General features: G+C 35.1%; 2 protein-coding genes across 2 annotated transcripts; both read right to left on the bottom strand.

The window, feature by feature from the left end:
• Positions 1 to 460: 460 nt before the first annotated feature.
• Positions 461 to 2,145, bottom strand: LOC137243913 (uncharacterized). Its single transcript, XM_067772234.1, has one exon. The coding sequence runs from the start codon at positions 1,636 to 1,638 to the stop codon at positions 676 to 678; it is 963 nt and encodes a 320-aa protein (XP_067628335.1). The 5' UTR covers positions 1,639 to 2,145; the 3' UTR covers positions 461 to 675.
• A 7,918-nt stretch (positions 2,146 to 10,063) lies between these two features.
• On the bottom strand, positions 10,064 to 13,465 carry LOC137237667 (uncharacterized). The gene has a single exon (XM_067761623.1). The coding sequence runs from the start codon at positions 11,230 to 11,232 to the stop codon at positions 10,270 to 10,272; it is 963 nt and encodes a 320-aa protein (XP_067617724.1). The 5' UTR covers positions 11,233 to 13,465; the 3' UTR covers positions 10,064 to 10,269.
• Positions 13,466 to 13,555: the final 90 nt, after the last annotated feature.

Raw genomic sequence — 13,555 nt, 5'->3', positions numbered from 1 at the left:
TACCAGGGGTTATCCCAACAGCTGATTGCTTCTTCTTGATTATTTTCCATACAACGCCTGGCACTAAAGTATGTCTGTTAATCGAAATCAATGAAAAACTTATTTTGGTTTGACATTCTTCTACACGGCGAATTGGTTGAATTCGCTTTGCCACCACCTGGTATGGATTCGCCTTGACTACATGTCAGTTAATTGGAATCAATGAACATTTTCTCTTGACTTGACATTCTTCTGCACGGCGAATTGGTTGAATTCGCGTTGCCACCACCTGGTATGGATTCGCCTTGCAACTAACTGACATGTTGTAGTACAAGGCGTTGTATGGAAAATAATCAAAAGAAGCAATCAGCTGTTGGGATAACAACACCTGGTATTGAATTCGCCTTGCGTACAACCGTTATGCAATCTAGTACACGCTGGGCATACAAATTTAAATAAATTTACAATGGAATTGCCCATATACATTTATACACACATACATTTTATTACATAATTTTGCGATTTGCATTTTTTAAATTTTTTTTCAACATAAAATTTTTTGCCAATAAATAAGTAAAGAACTAAATATTTATTTTAAACGTTTAATCGTGACAATGTTTTAAATTAATACATACATACATATACATATGTACTCGCACCTACATATTTGCATACGAACTAAGTATAATTTATTAATTATTCATGAATGAATGTTGCCTTTTGTTTGGGTTTAAATTTGATCTCATCAATTTCACGTACAATCGGCTTAATATGCGTACAAATTTTTGGTCGTTGATTAAGTTCCATTGTAGCTTTCGATTTTTTATAACTCAAAATATTCATAGCATTTTGACGTTGTGCGTAGAATAAATCATCATAGAGATTAACTTTTTTATCTGTTATAACTGTATCAGTTCCAGCAATGCTCATTGTTTTGGAAGTATCGCCAACAACTTTGACCTCACCACCATCACCACCATCACCATTGTCTGCACATTTATTGGCATCATCTATAACCATTCTTTGCACTACATTACGTAATTCCTCGCGTATCACTTCTGTATTAATTTTAAATTTCTTAGCTTGCAAATGACGCAATTTTGGTACCGTTTGTAGTACAGTTGAAATACGTTCCTCCAAATTGGTGATACGTTGCTCTAATATTTGAAAATTCTCAACAATTAATTTATTCTTATCTGTTTCATTTAACATTTCCACAGTTACTTCGATCTCTTGATTGTCGTCATCGTCGTCGTCCGGCAAGGATTCTGCACTGGTTGTTGAGCTCTTACCATTATCGATACGTGATTTTTCTTTTAAGCAACGTTCGATTAAAGCATCGATCTCTTCTTTGCGTATAAATTGATCGGTAACGCATAATTCTTGTAAAATATTTTGAACTTCTTCGCGCACCAAACTTGTTATTGAATAAGTATTGTAGAAGTTATTTTCCGATAGGCTTGTGCTCGATTGTGAGCCATTAAAATCCATCATTGTTTTAAAGATTTGTTGTGTCAATGGTATCAAACGTAATTGACTATTCCTTGGCGTACGATGATCGTTCGCTAAGCTAATTAAAGATCCTGCGTAGTTTAGCTCTATTTGTTGTTGCTGTTGCTTTGGTAGCTTTTGCTTTGCAGAATGGAAATCCCTTTCCATATACTAAATAATTCGCGCGTTAATCTCGCTTTTATTGTTTGTCCCCCTTTTTGTTAATATAATTAATTAATTGATTTTTTTTCCTAGATTTTTAAATTTTTGGCACACTTTAAATTTAGCTTTTTAAACTTTGATGACAAATGACTTTAAAATTTTATAAACACACGTTCGAGATTTGAAATTTATTTCTTTTTTCTAACGTAAAATTCAAAGCTTTTTGTGTCTATCCATGATGTAATAATAAAGGTGATGTCAACAACATAACCTCACTTTTTCGGCAGCTCTAAATGCCAGTATTTACGTGCATTTCAAAAGTAATAAATTTGGATTGCTTAATTTTTCGTACAAATTCTTCAAATAAATTAGTTTTCTGCAACATTTTGTCTATATTTTGTTAGAGAATACAAAGTTACGTTAATCTTTTTGGCTAAACAATTCTAGTAACGGCTTATATAGTTATAATATTTCTTAACGTACCCTGCAAAAATCGTTGGATCATGTGGTCCACTGGAGTACTTACCATTATACTCCACTGTAATGCAGCAATGGACCATCTCATGTTTCTACACGATCGTATTATAAGCCGATCATTGCTCGTTTTTAACGATTGTAATCACTACACGATGTTTATTGGACTGTGGGTACTCCATGGATTACTCTGATGTAATGCGGAGCTGGAATATATGGTCCAGTCCTAGGACATCGCAATGTTAATTGAACCATATTTTTTGTATGAATTGTGGTTAATTTTGGAGTACTCGGTTGGTCCATAGCGAGTACTCCATACGTGCATGCATGGAGTACTCGCGATTTTTGCAGGGTATGGTAAAATCTACTACGATCGTAGTAGAAATCAAAGGCAGTTCTGTATGATAGACAACCCTCTAAATTATGCATGCCGAACTTGTCAGAATAAGGGAAAACGTCAACGGGATGAGAACACCTGAATATTAATTTCATCATGGCGTCTATCCATGATTCAATTACTAGATTTTTGTTCTCCAATGAAGAGAGAGTTTTGACACTCCCAAATTGAAAAATCTGGACGGGTTGGTTTTACGAAGTAAGGAGAACGGGGAATAATTCCATCCCCTTCAGTGAAATTGTAGTAGACAAGTATCTTTGGTAGTATATTAGTAGTGATAATAAATTTGTAAATGCCAAGAGTTTTTGGGAAAATAATTAATTTTCGTCTAAATATTTCGTTTTATGTTGGTTTGGTCCTTCTTTCAGAAAATGTTTGAAGAATGCCGTACGTTAGAATTTTATTCAAGAATGCACTATCTCAACATTTGTTTCCAAAACTCCCACACGAGCATAAGTTCAATGCATTTTGTCATAAGAGGTAGTTAATGAAAAGTATTCTGAGATGAATCGTTCTTCAATCTAACTCTAATATAGGGCGGTTTTGTGACAAATCCTGAATTGGGAAAATTTTGAAAAATATTTTGAGATAGCATGATTTTGAACAGGCAGCCGACTACTCAGCAGCCGCAATGAACTGACAAAAACAAAAATAAAAGAAAATGGCTTATTGTCTTAGAACTTTATACCTACCTTGACTTTGACAGAAGAGTTAAGCTTTTGTTCGGTCCTGCTACACAGGGAGTATTCACCTTTTTATTCTGAAATTTCGGAAAGCTCTTTTCCGTCAAGTATTCATGGAAGCGTTCCGGATAAAGCGTTAATTTAGAATATTCGGAATACGTTTGATACTACCTCACGAGGTCCGAATATGTATAATATTCCAAATATAAACCGATTCTCCAAATTCTAAAATGGAGACGAATGTTCCGAACATACGGAATTAATAGAACAGAAGGTCGACTTTTAATACGCGCCCAAAAATATATCGAGAAGTGTCAAAAGACGCGTATACACATCGATAACAATAATTCGAAGGCGGAAATCAAAATTTTAGCTCGTTCAAAAGATATTGACGAAAAACCGAAAAATGACCCCGGGTTGCGTTTGCGGCCTCGCGTCGGTTGGGCGGGCTTTGGAGGGTATTAATCCGTTGCGTATTATTATTATTTCAATGCACACTCAGATAAAGACACTTTAGAGGCTTAACTACAAGAAATACGGTTGTATCTGAAATTTTCTTCCCATAAGCTTTAAAGTCCCCTTATAAGATTGCGGGATAAAAGCTGAAGAATTAATTTAAATTGTATTTTGACCTTGTGACCCACAATGACACTGTCAAGGCCACCAATCATCCCTTATGAATCTAAAAAATCTGTATGTGATGCAATGAATTCCTATGCAATGCTATTTTTTAAACATACTCCTTTTGTGTGAATGAGCTAAAACAAGAATTACATACAAACTGGTTTATCTGAACATAAGCATAAAGATACAATACTTGTTTTAGTAGTTATTAACATTTCAATGAACTTTATTATGAAGCAACGTTTTCCATTTTATTATTCTGTTTATTGTGTTTTTAAATAGTTCAACCCTTATGATTAATTCATAAATATTCAATTCAATTCAATTTATTTAAACTTTTTAAATACACGGTTTTAGATGATATGGCTTCTTAAATAAACCTTACAACTATAGTATTATAAGTGAGTTTAAAATATATCGATTACTAAAACTTAAAGTTGATATAAGGGAAAAAATTTAGCTTAGGAGACTTAGGATTTAGCTTAGAAAAAAACCTTGGAAAGTATATTTTGCATTAAAGTTAATACTACCTATAAATACTATTCATAAATATAGTATGCAGTTTAATTATATGATAAACTAAGAGTAATGCGGCAGTTACCCACCGACGTGCGCCGTACGTACGGACGTTTGTCGTACGAAGCACGTTTGACCGAATTCTCAAGCCCGTAGGAATCAATGTGTGCGTCTGTGTACATGTACATAACATATTTGTGTGTGTATTGTTTACAACAAAGCACTGTTGCCATTGGCCAGTTTGTATGCATGCTTATGGAAACATCAACTTTTTCCAATTTAATTTTTGATATTGTAAAAGGCCGGAATAAATATTAAATAAGTATAAATAGATTACATATTTATAATCTTCACTTTTACATAATTATTTCGAATTATTTTCACAATTTTTCAAACTTTAATTAGGTGTTTTTGCATAAAAGTGCAAACGGTCAAAAATTAGCGCACAAAAGTTTACTAGGCAACTCTGTCTAGTGAGAGAGCGATCAGCTGACACGTTCTTACGGAAAAAATCAAAATTGTTTTGATTTCTACGTTCCGGGCTACGTACGTACGGGCGTTGCACGTCGGTGAGTTTTCGTTTACATTGCACACTCATAAGATAGGTCGTGTCAGCTGACACGTTTTTGGTACGTACGTTCGTGAGTAACTGCCGCATAATTTAGATTGTAAATTAGTGGATTTGTAGATATATCACAGAGGCGTTCAAATTTGTCAGTTATTTTTTCAATACGGTCCGAAACGAGACTGATTTTGTTTTGTGTGTGCAACTTTGTAGTTGAAAAATGCCACGGCAAATCAAACATAATTTTCAACAACTTATTTTGTTTAACTTGTATTTTTTCAATGTGCGTTTTGGCACATTTACCCCAGACTGGGCACCCGTATAAAATTATAGATTGAAAAATAACTTTAGCAATTGTGGCCTTATTTTCATTACTGAGCTTAGATTTTCGGTTTATTAACGGATACAGAAGTTTTAGAGCTATACTAAATTTAGTTTGAATATATTGGGTGTGATCTCTAAAGCGTAATTTTGGGTCAAGTACAATTCCAAGATATTTGATATTGGTCGACCACTGCACCTCAGTATTGCATATATTTGGTTTAGAATTGGGATAGTAACAAGAACTTCTTTTTCTTGTGAAAATTCATAAATATAAAGAGAAAACAAATTAACAAAAGAAATCGAGACAATTACTACCCATCGAAGCTGTGCTGTCTTCTTCTCAGTATGCCTAGTCTCTAGTAATCAACGAGTTTCTTTAGTTTTGGTGGTGCAGATATTACAATGCGATTTAGATTCGTATTATTTCCAGTGCTAACGCTACTACTGTCAGTAGCAGCTTCATGTCTATTGTTGCCAGTTGCATCACGTTGATGCCGCTCCTTGCCTCTATCTCTGTCCCTTTCCCTATCACGATCACGTTCCCGTTCGCGCTCCCTGTTCCTATCTCTCTCCCTGTCTCTATAACTATCCCGTGATCGTGGCTCATTTCTTGAACGTGACCGTCTACTACGGTCCCGATCCCTATCACGATCGCGCTCCCTATCTCTATCACGATCCCTCTCCCGTTCACGTTCTTCGTAACGTTGTGTGCGTTGTTGACGTGATGCACGCTCGCGACTCGTGTCACGATGTCAACGGGAACGTGATGCACTTCGACGCCGGCGTCTAGAAGCGCTTCGACGACCACGCGAACGTGAACGTGAGCGTCGTTCACTAGCCGCCGCCGCAGACCGTTGCGTTTGATAATAGGATTGACTGCGACTGCGTGAACGATGGGTGCGATCATGGCTTCTACTTCGTTTTTCTGACCTATGCTGATGAGAACGATGATGATGTGTTGCCGTCGCTTCTGTTGATTGCTGCTTATCTGACAGCTGTTGTTCACTAGAACCAGTTTGTTGTTGGGTTACTTTTTCTATGGGATTCTTTTCCGTTGCTGTAACCATTGTTGTTGTACCGCTACTACTCGCCGATCTGCTGCGCGTTTGCGATGGTTGATTTGATTTAGTTGATTTTGCATCTCCTGAAGCATCACTGTCCGAATCCTTTTCGCTTGTCGGTGTACCATAACGATGGCGCAGTTTACGTTGCCTTTGTCAAACAAACGAACAACATAAATAAATTCAATCTAAACGAGCAATTCTTGCATATTTGTATGTTTGTATAGCCGAACGATCTCGGGAACGGCTAAACCGATTTAAATGAAATTTGGCAGATATAATGTATCACCTTCTAAGACTTTATACCTAGGTGTTGCCACTCAGAATGTTTCACAAGGTTGCCACCTATTCGAAATTAAAAAAAAATTGCATGAGATATGCCGATATGGGTATCAAACGAAAGGCATTTCACTCCGCATTACAATAGGGACATTTTTGAGTAGGGTTGCGGTTTAGGGTTGCCACATATTCGAAATTAAAAAAATTGCATGAGATATGCCGACATGGGTATCAAACGAAAGGTATTTCACTCCGCATTACAATAGAGAAATTTTTGAGTAGGGTTGCCACCTATTCGAAATTAAAATAAAAATTGCATGAGATATGCCGATATGGGTTCAACCGAAAGGTATTTCACTCCGCATTATAATAGGGACATTGGCTCGCCATTTAGGGTTGCCACCTATTCGAAATTAAAAAAAAAATTCATATGCCGAAATGGGTATCAAACGAAAGGTATTTCACTCCGCATTACAATAGAGACATTTTTGAGTACGGTTGCCATATAGGGTTGGGGTAGTTAGACGAAATAGTACTCTACTTAGGCATTGCAATAAGTACATTTTTGAGTAGGGTTGCCACCTATTCGAAATTAAAAAACAATTGTATTACATATGCCGATATGGGTACCGAAAGAAAAGTATTTCACTCCGCATTGCAATAAGGACATTTTTGAGTAGGGTTGCCATTCGAAATGACCTATACGAAATTAAAATAAAACTTGCATGAGATATGCCGATTTGGGTATCAAACGAAAGGTATTTCACTCCGCATTACAATAGGGACATTTTTGAGTAGGTTGGTCATTTAGGGTTGCCACCTATTCGAAATAAAAATTTCATGAGATAAGCCGATATGGGTATCAAACGAAAGGTATTTCACTCCGCATTGCAATAAGGACATTTTTGAGTAGGGTTACCATTTAGGGTTGTCACCTATTCGAAATTAAAATAAAAATTGCATGAGATATACCGATATGGGTATCAAACGACAGGTATTTCACTCCGCATTACAATAGAAACATTTTTGAGTAGGGTGGCCATTTAGGGTTGCCACCTATTCGAAATTAAAATAAAAATTGCATGATAAGCCGAGATGGGTATCAAACGAAAGGTATTTCACTCCGCATTGCAATAAGGACATTTTTGAGTAGGGTTGTCATTTAGGGTTGCCACCTATTCGAAACTAAAATAAAACTTGCATGAGATATGCCGATATGGGTATCAAACGAAAGGTATTTTACTCCACATTACAATAGGGACAGTTTTGAGTAGGGTGGCCATTTAGGGTTGCCACCTATTCGAAGTTAAAATAAAAATTGCATGAGATATGCCGATATGGTTATAAGACGAAAGGTATTTCACTCCGCATTGCAATAAGGACATTTTTGAGTAGGGTTGCAATTTAGGGTAGGGAAAGTTAGGAAAAATAGTACTCTACTTATATCTTATTAAAACTTTAAAGAAGAACATTAAAGTTAAAAATCTTCGTAAAAAAATCTTACACATGATTCGACTTAATTTTCTTAATTTCACACACGGTAATAAAATTTAAATGCAATATCAAGGCACCATGGAAAATTCTAGCAAAATATATTTAAATGCATATTTTTGGTAAATATGAAATGAATAACTGCAATTTCTCACAGATTACTATTAGAAAGATTTCTCACCATAGCAAAAAGATATCTCACCATGGTAATTTGCTACCGTTGAACACTAGAGGCATATGTTCAATTTGAAAACGACATCTAACCATTTAACAACTTTCCAACAGATTGTGCTTAGGGAAGTAAGTTGACATTTAATTAAACTAACTGATAGTTGTCATACTGGAAATTTACAAGTTTTTGGAATGTAATAAAATTGTGAGACTTTCATAATGTATAACTAAAAAATCTTTGAAATTAATAATTCTGCGCATGAAGATACTCGACCTAAATAACTTAGTTCTCGATTTCACTATATGTCATAACAATCAATTATACTATAGGCTGGAATGACACATTTAAAATTTTTCATTCCAGTTCATTTTGCAGTTAGTGATTGATATGTTTTTGCAATCTATTTTTAAGGAAATCAAATATTGGTAAGTAAAAATATCAGCCCTATTCTGCATTTCGACTTGGATTGGAATTTTTTCGATTTGGCAATTTTGGTATTCTGTGTTCCAATCTCTTTCGATCCAACTTCGAATCGTTCGATTTTTTGTATTCTGCATTTCGATCGTAGTTCCGTTTTTCTAAGTTGCAAAAAAGTTGGCGGAAAAATATTTTCTTTTTATTTTTTTATTAATTTATAACAGAATTTTGACAAAAATATAAGTAAAACTTGTTAAGAAACGTAGAAGGATTGATGATGATTGTTTTTTATATGTTTCCAGGTCAAAAACAACATGTCGATGTCGAAGTCCTTGGACGTATTTGCCCCGCAAAAGTATCTAACACATACTTGAAAGCATACTTGTTAAGTCGAAAGTTATTTTTGAACCTAAATAAGAAAATAAGTCATTAAACTATACCACTTTTAAGTTCAATTTCTTACAATTCGTCACTCATCTCAAATGGATTACACAAATTTCGCAATATTTGCCTTTCCATTCTTGCCTGGCAATTTTCGTATGCGTTGCTTTCCAACTCCATAAATAATGCCGCGGCTATTGATTCCATTATAATAGACAGCTAGAATTTGTGTCTGTTCGTTGGGTCTAGTTATATGCCAAAGCAAGCTGCCGGCGTAGAGGAAGGTGAAGCGAAAACGTAAACAATCCGTGCGGAAAGAATAAATAAACCTTTATAAAGTATTTTAGGCCAGTGCAATGAAATTAGCATCCTTAAAATTCAGAAAATGTCAACTATATTCGTGCAGGAATCCGTTTTAACAAAACTTGGTGGCCACGGCAGGGAATTGGCCAAAAGAACGACAAAAACACACTTACAATTATGAAAGAACTTCACTCAAAAAAATATAACACTGCGGCAATATATTCTATTGCTTTTTTTGTACAAAATGGCGTGGATAATAAAATATAAACGTTTTTCAGTGTTTTTTACAAATTTTCTTTAATTGATTTTGTTCCAATGTTCACATTCCGTACCAACAGCTGATTTCGAAAAATCATTTGCTCTTCCTCTTATCTTTACGATTCCGTCGTAATGCAGAATACCAAACTTCGATTGAAGCGGAGCGTAGAACGGGAACGTAATCGAAATGCAGAATAGGGGTGTATATAATATATTGTTACGAATATTAGCAACACTAACATTTTCTCTTGACTTGACATTCTTCTGCACGGCGAATTGGTTGAATTCGCGTTGCCACCACCTGGTATGGATTCGCCTTGCAATTAACTGACATGTTGTAGTACAAGGCGTTGTATGGAAATAATCAAAAGAAGCAATCAGCTGTTGGGATAACAACACCTGGTATTGAATTCGCCTTGCGTTATGCAATCTAGTACACGCTGGGCATACAAATTTAAATAAATTTACAATGGAATTGCCCATATACATTTATACACACATACATTTTATTACATAATTTTGCGATTTGCATTTTTTAAATTTTTTTTCAACATAAAATTTTTGGCAATAAATAAGTAAATAACTAAATATTTATTTTAAACGTGTGACAATGTTTTAAATTAATACATACATACATATACATATGTACTCGCACCTACATATTTGCATACGAACTAAGTATAATTTATTAATTATTCATGAATGAATGTTGCCTTTTGTTTGGGTTTAAATTTGATCTCACAAATTTCACGTACAATCGGCTTAATATGCGTACAAATTTTTGGTCGTTGATTAAGTTCCATTGTAGCTTTCGATTTTTTATAATTCAAAATATTCATAGCATTTTGGCGTTGTGCGTAGAATAAATCATCATAGGGATTAACTTTTTTATCTGTTATAACTGTATCAGTTCCAGAAATGCTCATTGTTTTGGAGGTATCGCCAACAACTTTGACCTCACCACCATCACCACCATCACCATTGTCTGCACATTTATTGGCATCATCTATAACCATTCTTTGCACTACATTACGTAATTCCTCGCGTATCACTTCTGTATTAATTTTAAATTTCTTAGCTTGCAAATGACGCAATTTTGGTACCGTTTGTAGTACAGTTGAAATACGTTCCTCCAAATTGGTGATACGTTGCTCTAATATTTGAAAATTCTCAACAATTAATTTATTCTTATTTGTTTCATTTAACATTTCCACAGTTACTTCGATCTCTTGATTGTCGTCATCACCGTCGTCCGGCAAGGATTCTGCACTGGTTGTTGAGCTCTTACCATTATCGATACGTGATTTTCCTTTTAAGCAACGTTCGATTAAAGCATCGATCTCTTCTTTGCGTATAAATTGATCGGTAACGCATAATTCTTGTAAAATATTTTGAATTTCTTCGCGCACCAAACTTGTTATTGAGTAAGTATTGTAGAAGTTCTTTTCCGATAGGCTTGTGCCCGATTGTGAGCCATTAAAATCCATCATTGTTTTAAAGATTTGTTGTGTCAATGGTATCAAACGTAATTGACTATTCCTTGGCGTACGATGATCGTTCGCTAAGCTAATTAAAGACCCTGCGTAGTTTAGCTCTATTTGTTGTTGCTGTTGCTTTGGTAGCTTTTGCTTTGCAGAATGGAAATCCCTTTCCATATACTAAATAATTCGCGCGTTAATCTCGCTTTTATTGTTTGTCCCCCTTTTTGTTAATATAATTAATTAATTGATTTTTTTTTCCTAGATTTTTAAATTTTTGGCACACTTTAAATTTAGCTTTTTAAACTTTGATGACAAATGACTTTAAAATTTTATAAACACACGTTCGAGATTTGAAATTTATTTCCTTTTTCCAACGTAAAATTCAAAGCTTTTTGTGTCTATCCATGATGTAATAATAAAGGTGATGTCAACAACATAACCTCACTTTTTCGGCAGCTCTAAATGCCAGTATTTACGTGCATTTCAAAAGTAATAAATTTGGATTGCTTAATTTTTCGTACAAATTCTTCAAATAAATTAGTTTTCTGCAACATTTTGTCTATATTTTGTTAGAGAATACAAAGTTACGTTAATCTTTTTGGCTAAACAATTCTAGTAACGGCTTATATAGTTATAATATTTCTTAACGTACCCTGCAAAAATCGTTGGATCATGTGGTCCACTGGAGTACTTACCATTATACTCCACTGTAATGCAGCAATGGACCAACTCATGTTTCTACACGATCGTATTATAAGCCGATCATTGCTCGTTTTTAACGATTGTAATCACTACACGATGTTTATTGGACTGTGGGTACTCCATGGATTACTCTGATGTAATGCGGAGCTGGAATATATGGTCCAGTCCTAGGACATCGCAATGTTAATTGAACCATATTTTTTGTATGAATTGTGGTTAATTTTGGAGTACTCGGTTGGTCCATAGCGAGTACTCCATACATGCATGCATGGAGTACTCGCGATTTTTGCAGGGTATGGTAAAATCTGCTACGATCGTAGTAGAAATCAAAGGCAGTTCTGTATGATAGACAACCCTCTAAATTATGCATGCCGAACTTGTCAGAATAAGGGAAAACGTCAACGGGATGAGAACACCTGAATATTAATTTCATCACGGCGTCTATCCATGATTCAATTACTAGATTTTTGTTCTCCAATGAAGAGAGAGTTTTGACACTCCCAAATTGAAAAATCTGGACAGGTTGGTTTTACGAAGTAAGGAGAACGGGGAATAATTCAATCCACTTCAGTGAAATTGTAGTAGACAAGTATCTTTGGTAGTATATTAGTAGTGATAATAAATTTGTAAATGCCAAAAGTTTTTGGGGAAATAATTAATTTTCGTCTAAATATTTCGTGTTGTTGGTTTGGACCTTCTTTCAGAAAATGTTTGAAGAATGCCATACGTTAGAATTTTATTCAAAAATGCACTATCTCAACATTTGTTTCCAAAACTCCCACATGAGCATACGCTCAATGCATTTTGTCATAAGAGGTAGTTAATGAAAAGTATTCTGAGATGAATCGTTCTTCAATCTAACTCTAATATAGGGCGGTTTGGTGACAAATCCTGAATTGGGAAAATTTTGAAAAATATTTTGAGATAGCATGATTTTGAACAGGCAGCCGACTACTCAGCAGCCGCAATGAACTGACAAAAGCAAAAATAAAAGAAAATGGCTTATTGTCTTAGAACTTTATACCTACCTTGACTTTGACAGAAGAGTTAAGCTTTTGTTCGGTCCTGCTACACAGGGAGTATTCACCTTTTTATTCTGAAATTTCGGAAAGCTCTTTTCCGTTAAGTATTCATGGAAGCGTTCCGGATAAAGCGTTAATTTAGAATATTCGGAATACGTTCATTTGATACTACCTCACGAGGTCCGAATATGCATAATATTCCAAATATAAACCGATTCTCCAAATTGTAAAATGGAGACGAATGTTCCGAACATACGGAATTAATAGAACAGAAGGTCGACCTTTAATACGCGCCCAAAAATATCGAGAGAAGTGTCAAAAGACGCGTATACACCTCGATAACAATAATTCGAAGGCGGAAATCAAAATTTTAGATCGTTCAAAAGATATTGACGAAAAACCGAAAAATGACCCCGGGTTGCGTTTGCGGCCTCGCGTCGGTTGGGCGGGCTTTGGAGGGTATTAATCCGTTGCGTATTATTATTATTTCAATGCACACTCAGATAAAGACACTTTAGAGGCTTAACTACAAGAAATACGGTTGTATCTGAAATTTTCTTCCCATAAGCTTTAAAGTCCCCTTTTAAGATTGCGGGATAAAAGCTGAAGAATTAATTTAAATTGTATTTTGACCTTGTGACCCACAATGACACTGTCAAGGCCACCAGTCATCCCCTATGAATCTAAAAAATCTGTATGTGATGCAATGAATTCCTATGCAATGATTTTTTTTAAACATACTCCTTTTGTGCGAATGAGCTAAAACAAGAATT

The sequence above is a fragment of the Eurosta solidaginis genome, chromosome 1, assembly GCF_040869045.1.
Source record: "Eurosta solidaginis isolate ZX-2024a chromosome 1, ASM4086904v1, whole genome shotgun sequence".
In the NCBI taxonomy this organism is placed as follows: Eukaryota; Metazoa; Arthropoda; class Insecta; order Diptera; family Tephritidae; genus Eurosta; species Eurosta solidaginis.
Note: the sequence above shows the minus strand (reverse complement) of the source record. Positions and strands in the feature narration are given on the sequence as shown.

Excerpts from the sequence above, each read along its gene's own strand:
- LOC137243913 (XM_067772234.1), bottom strand. The coding sequence starts at position 1,638 with ATGGAAAGGGATTTCCATTCTGCAAAGCAAAAGCTACCAAAGCAACAG.
- LOC137237667 (XM_067761623.1), bottom strand. The coding sequence starts at position 11,232 with ATGGAAAGGGATTTCCATTCTGCAAAGCAAAAGCTACCAAAGCAACAG.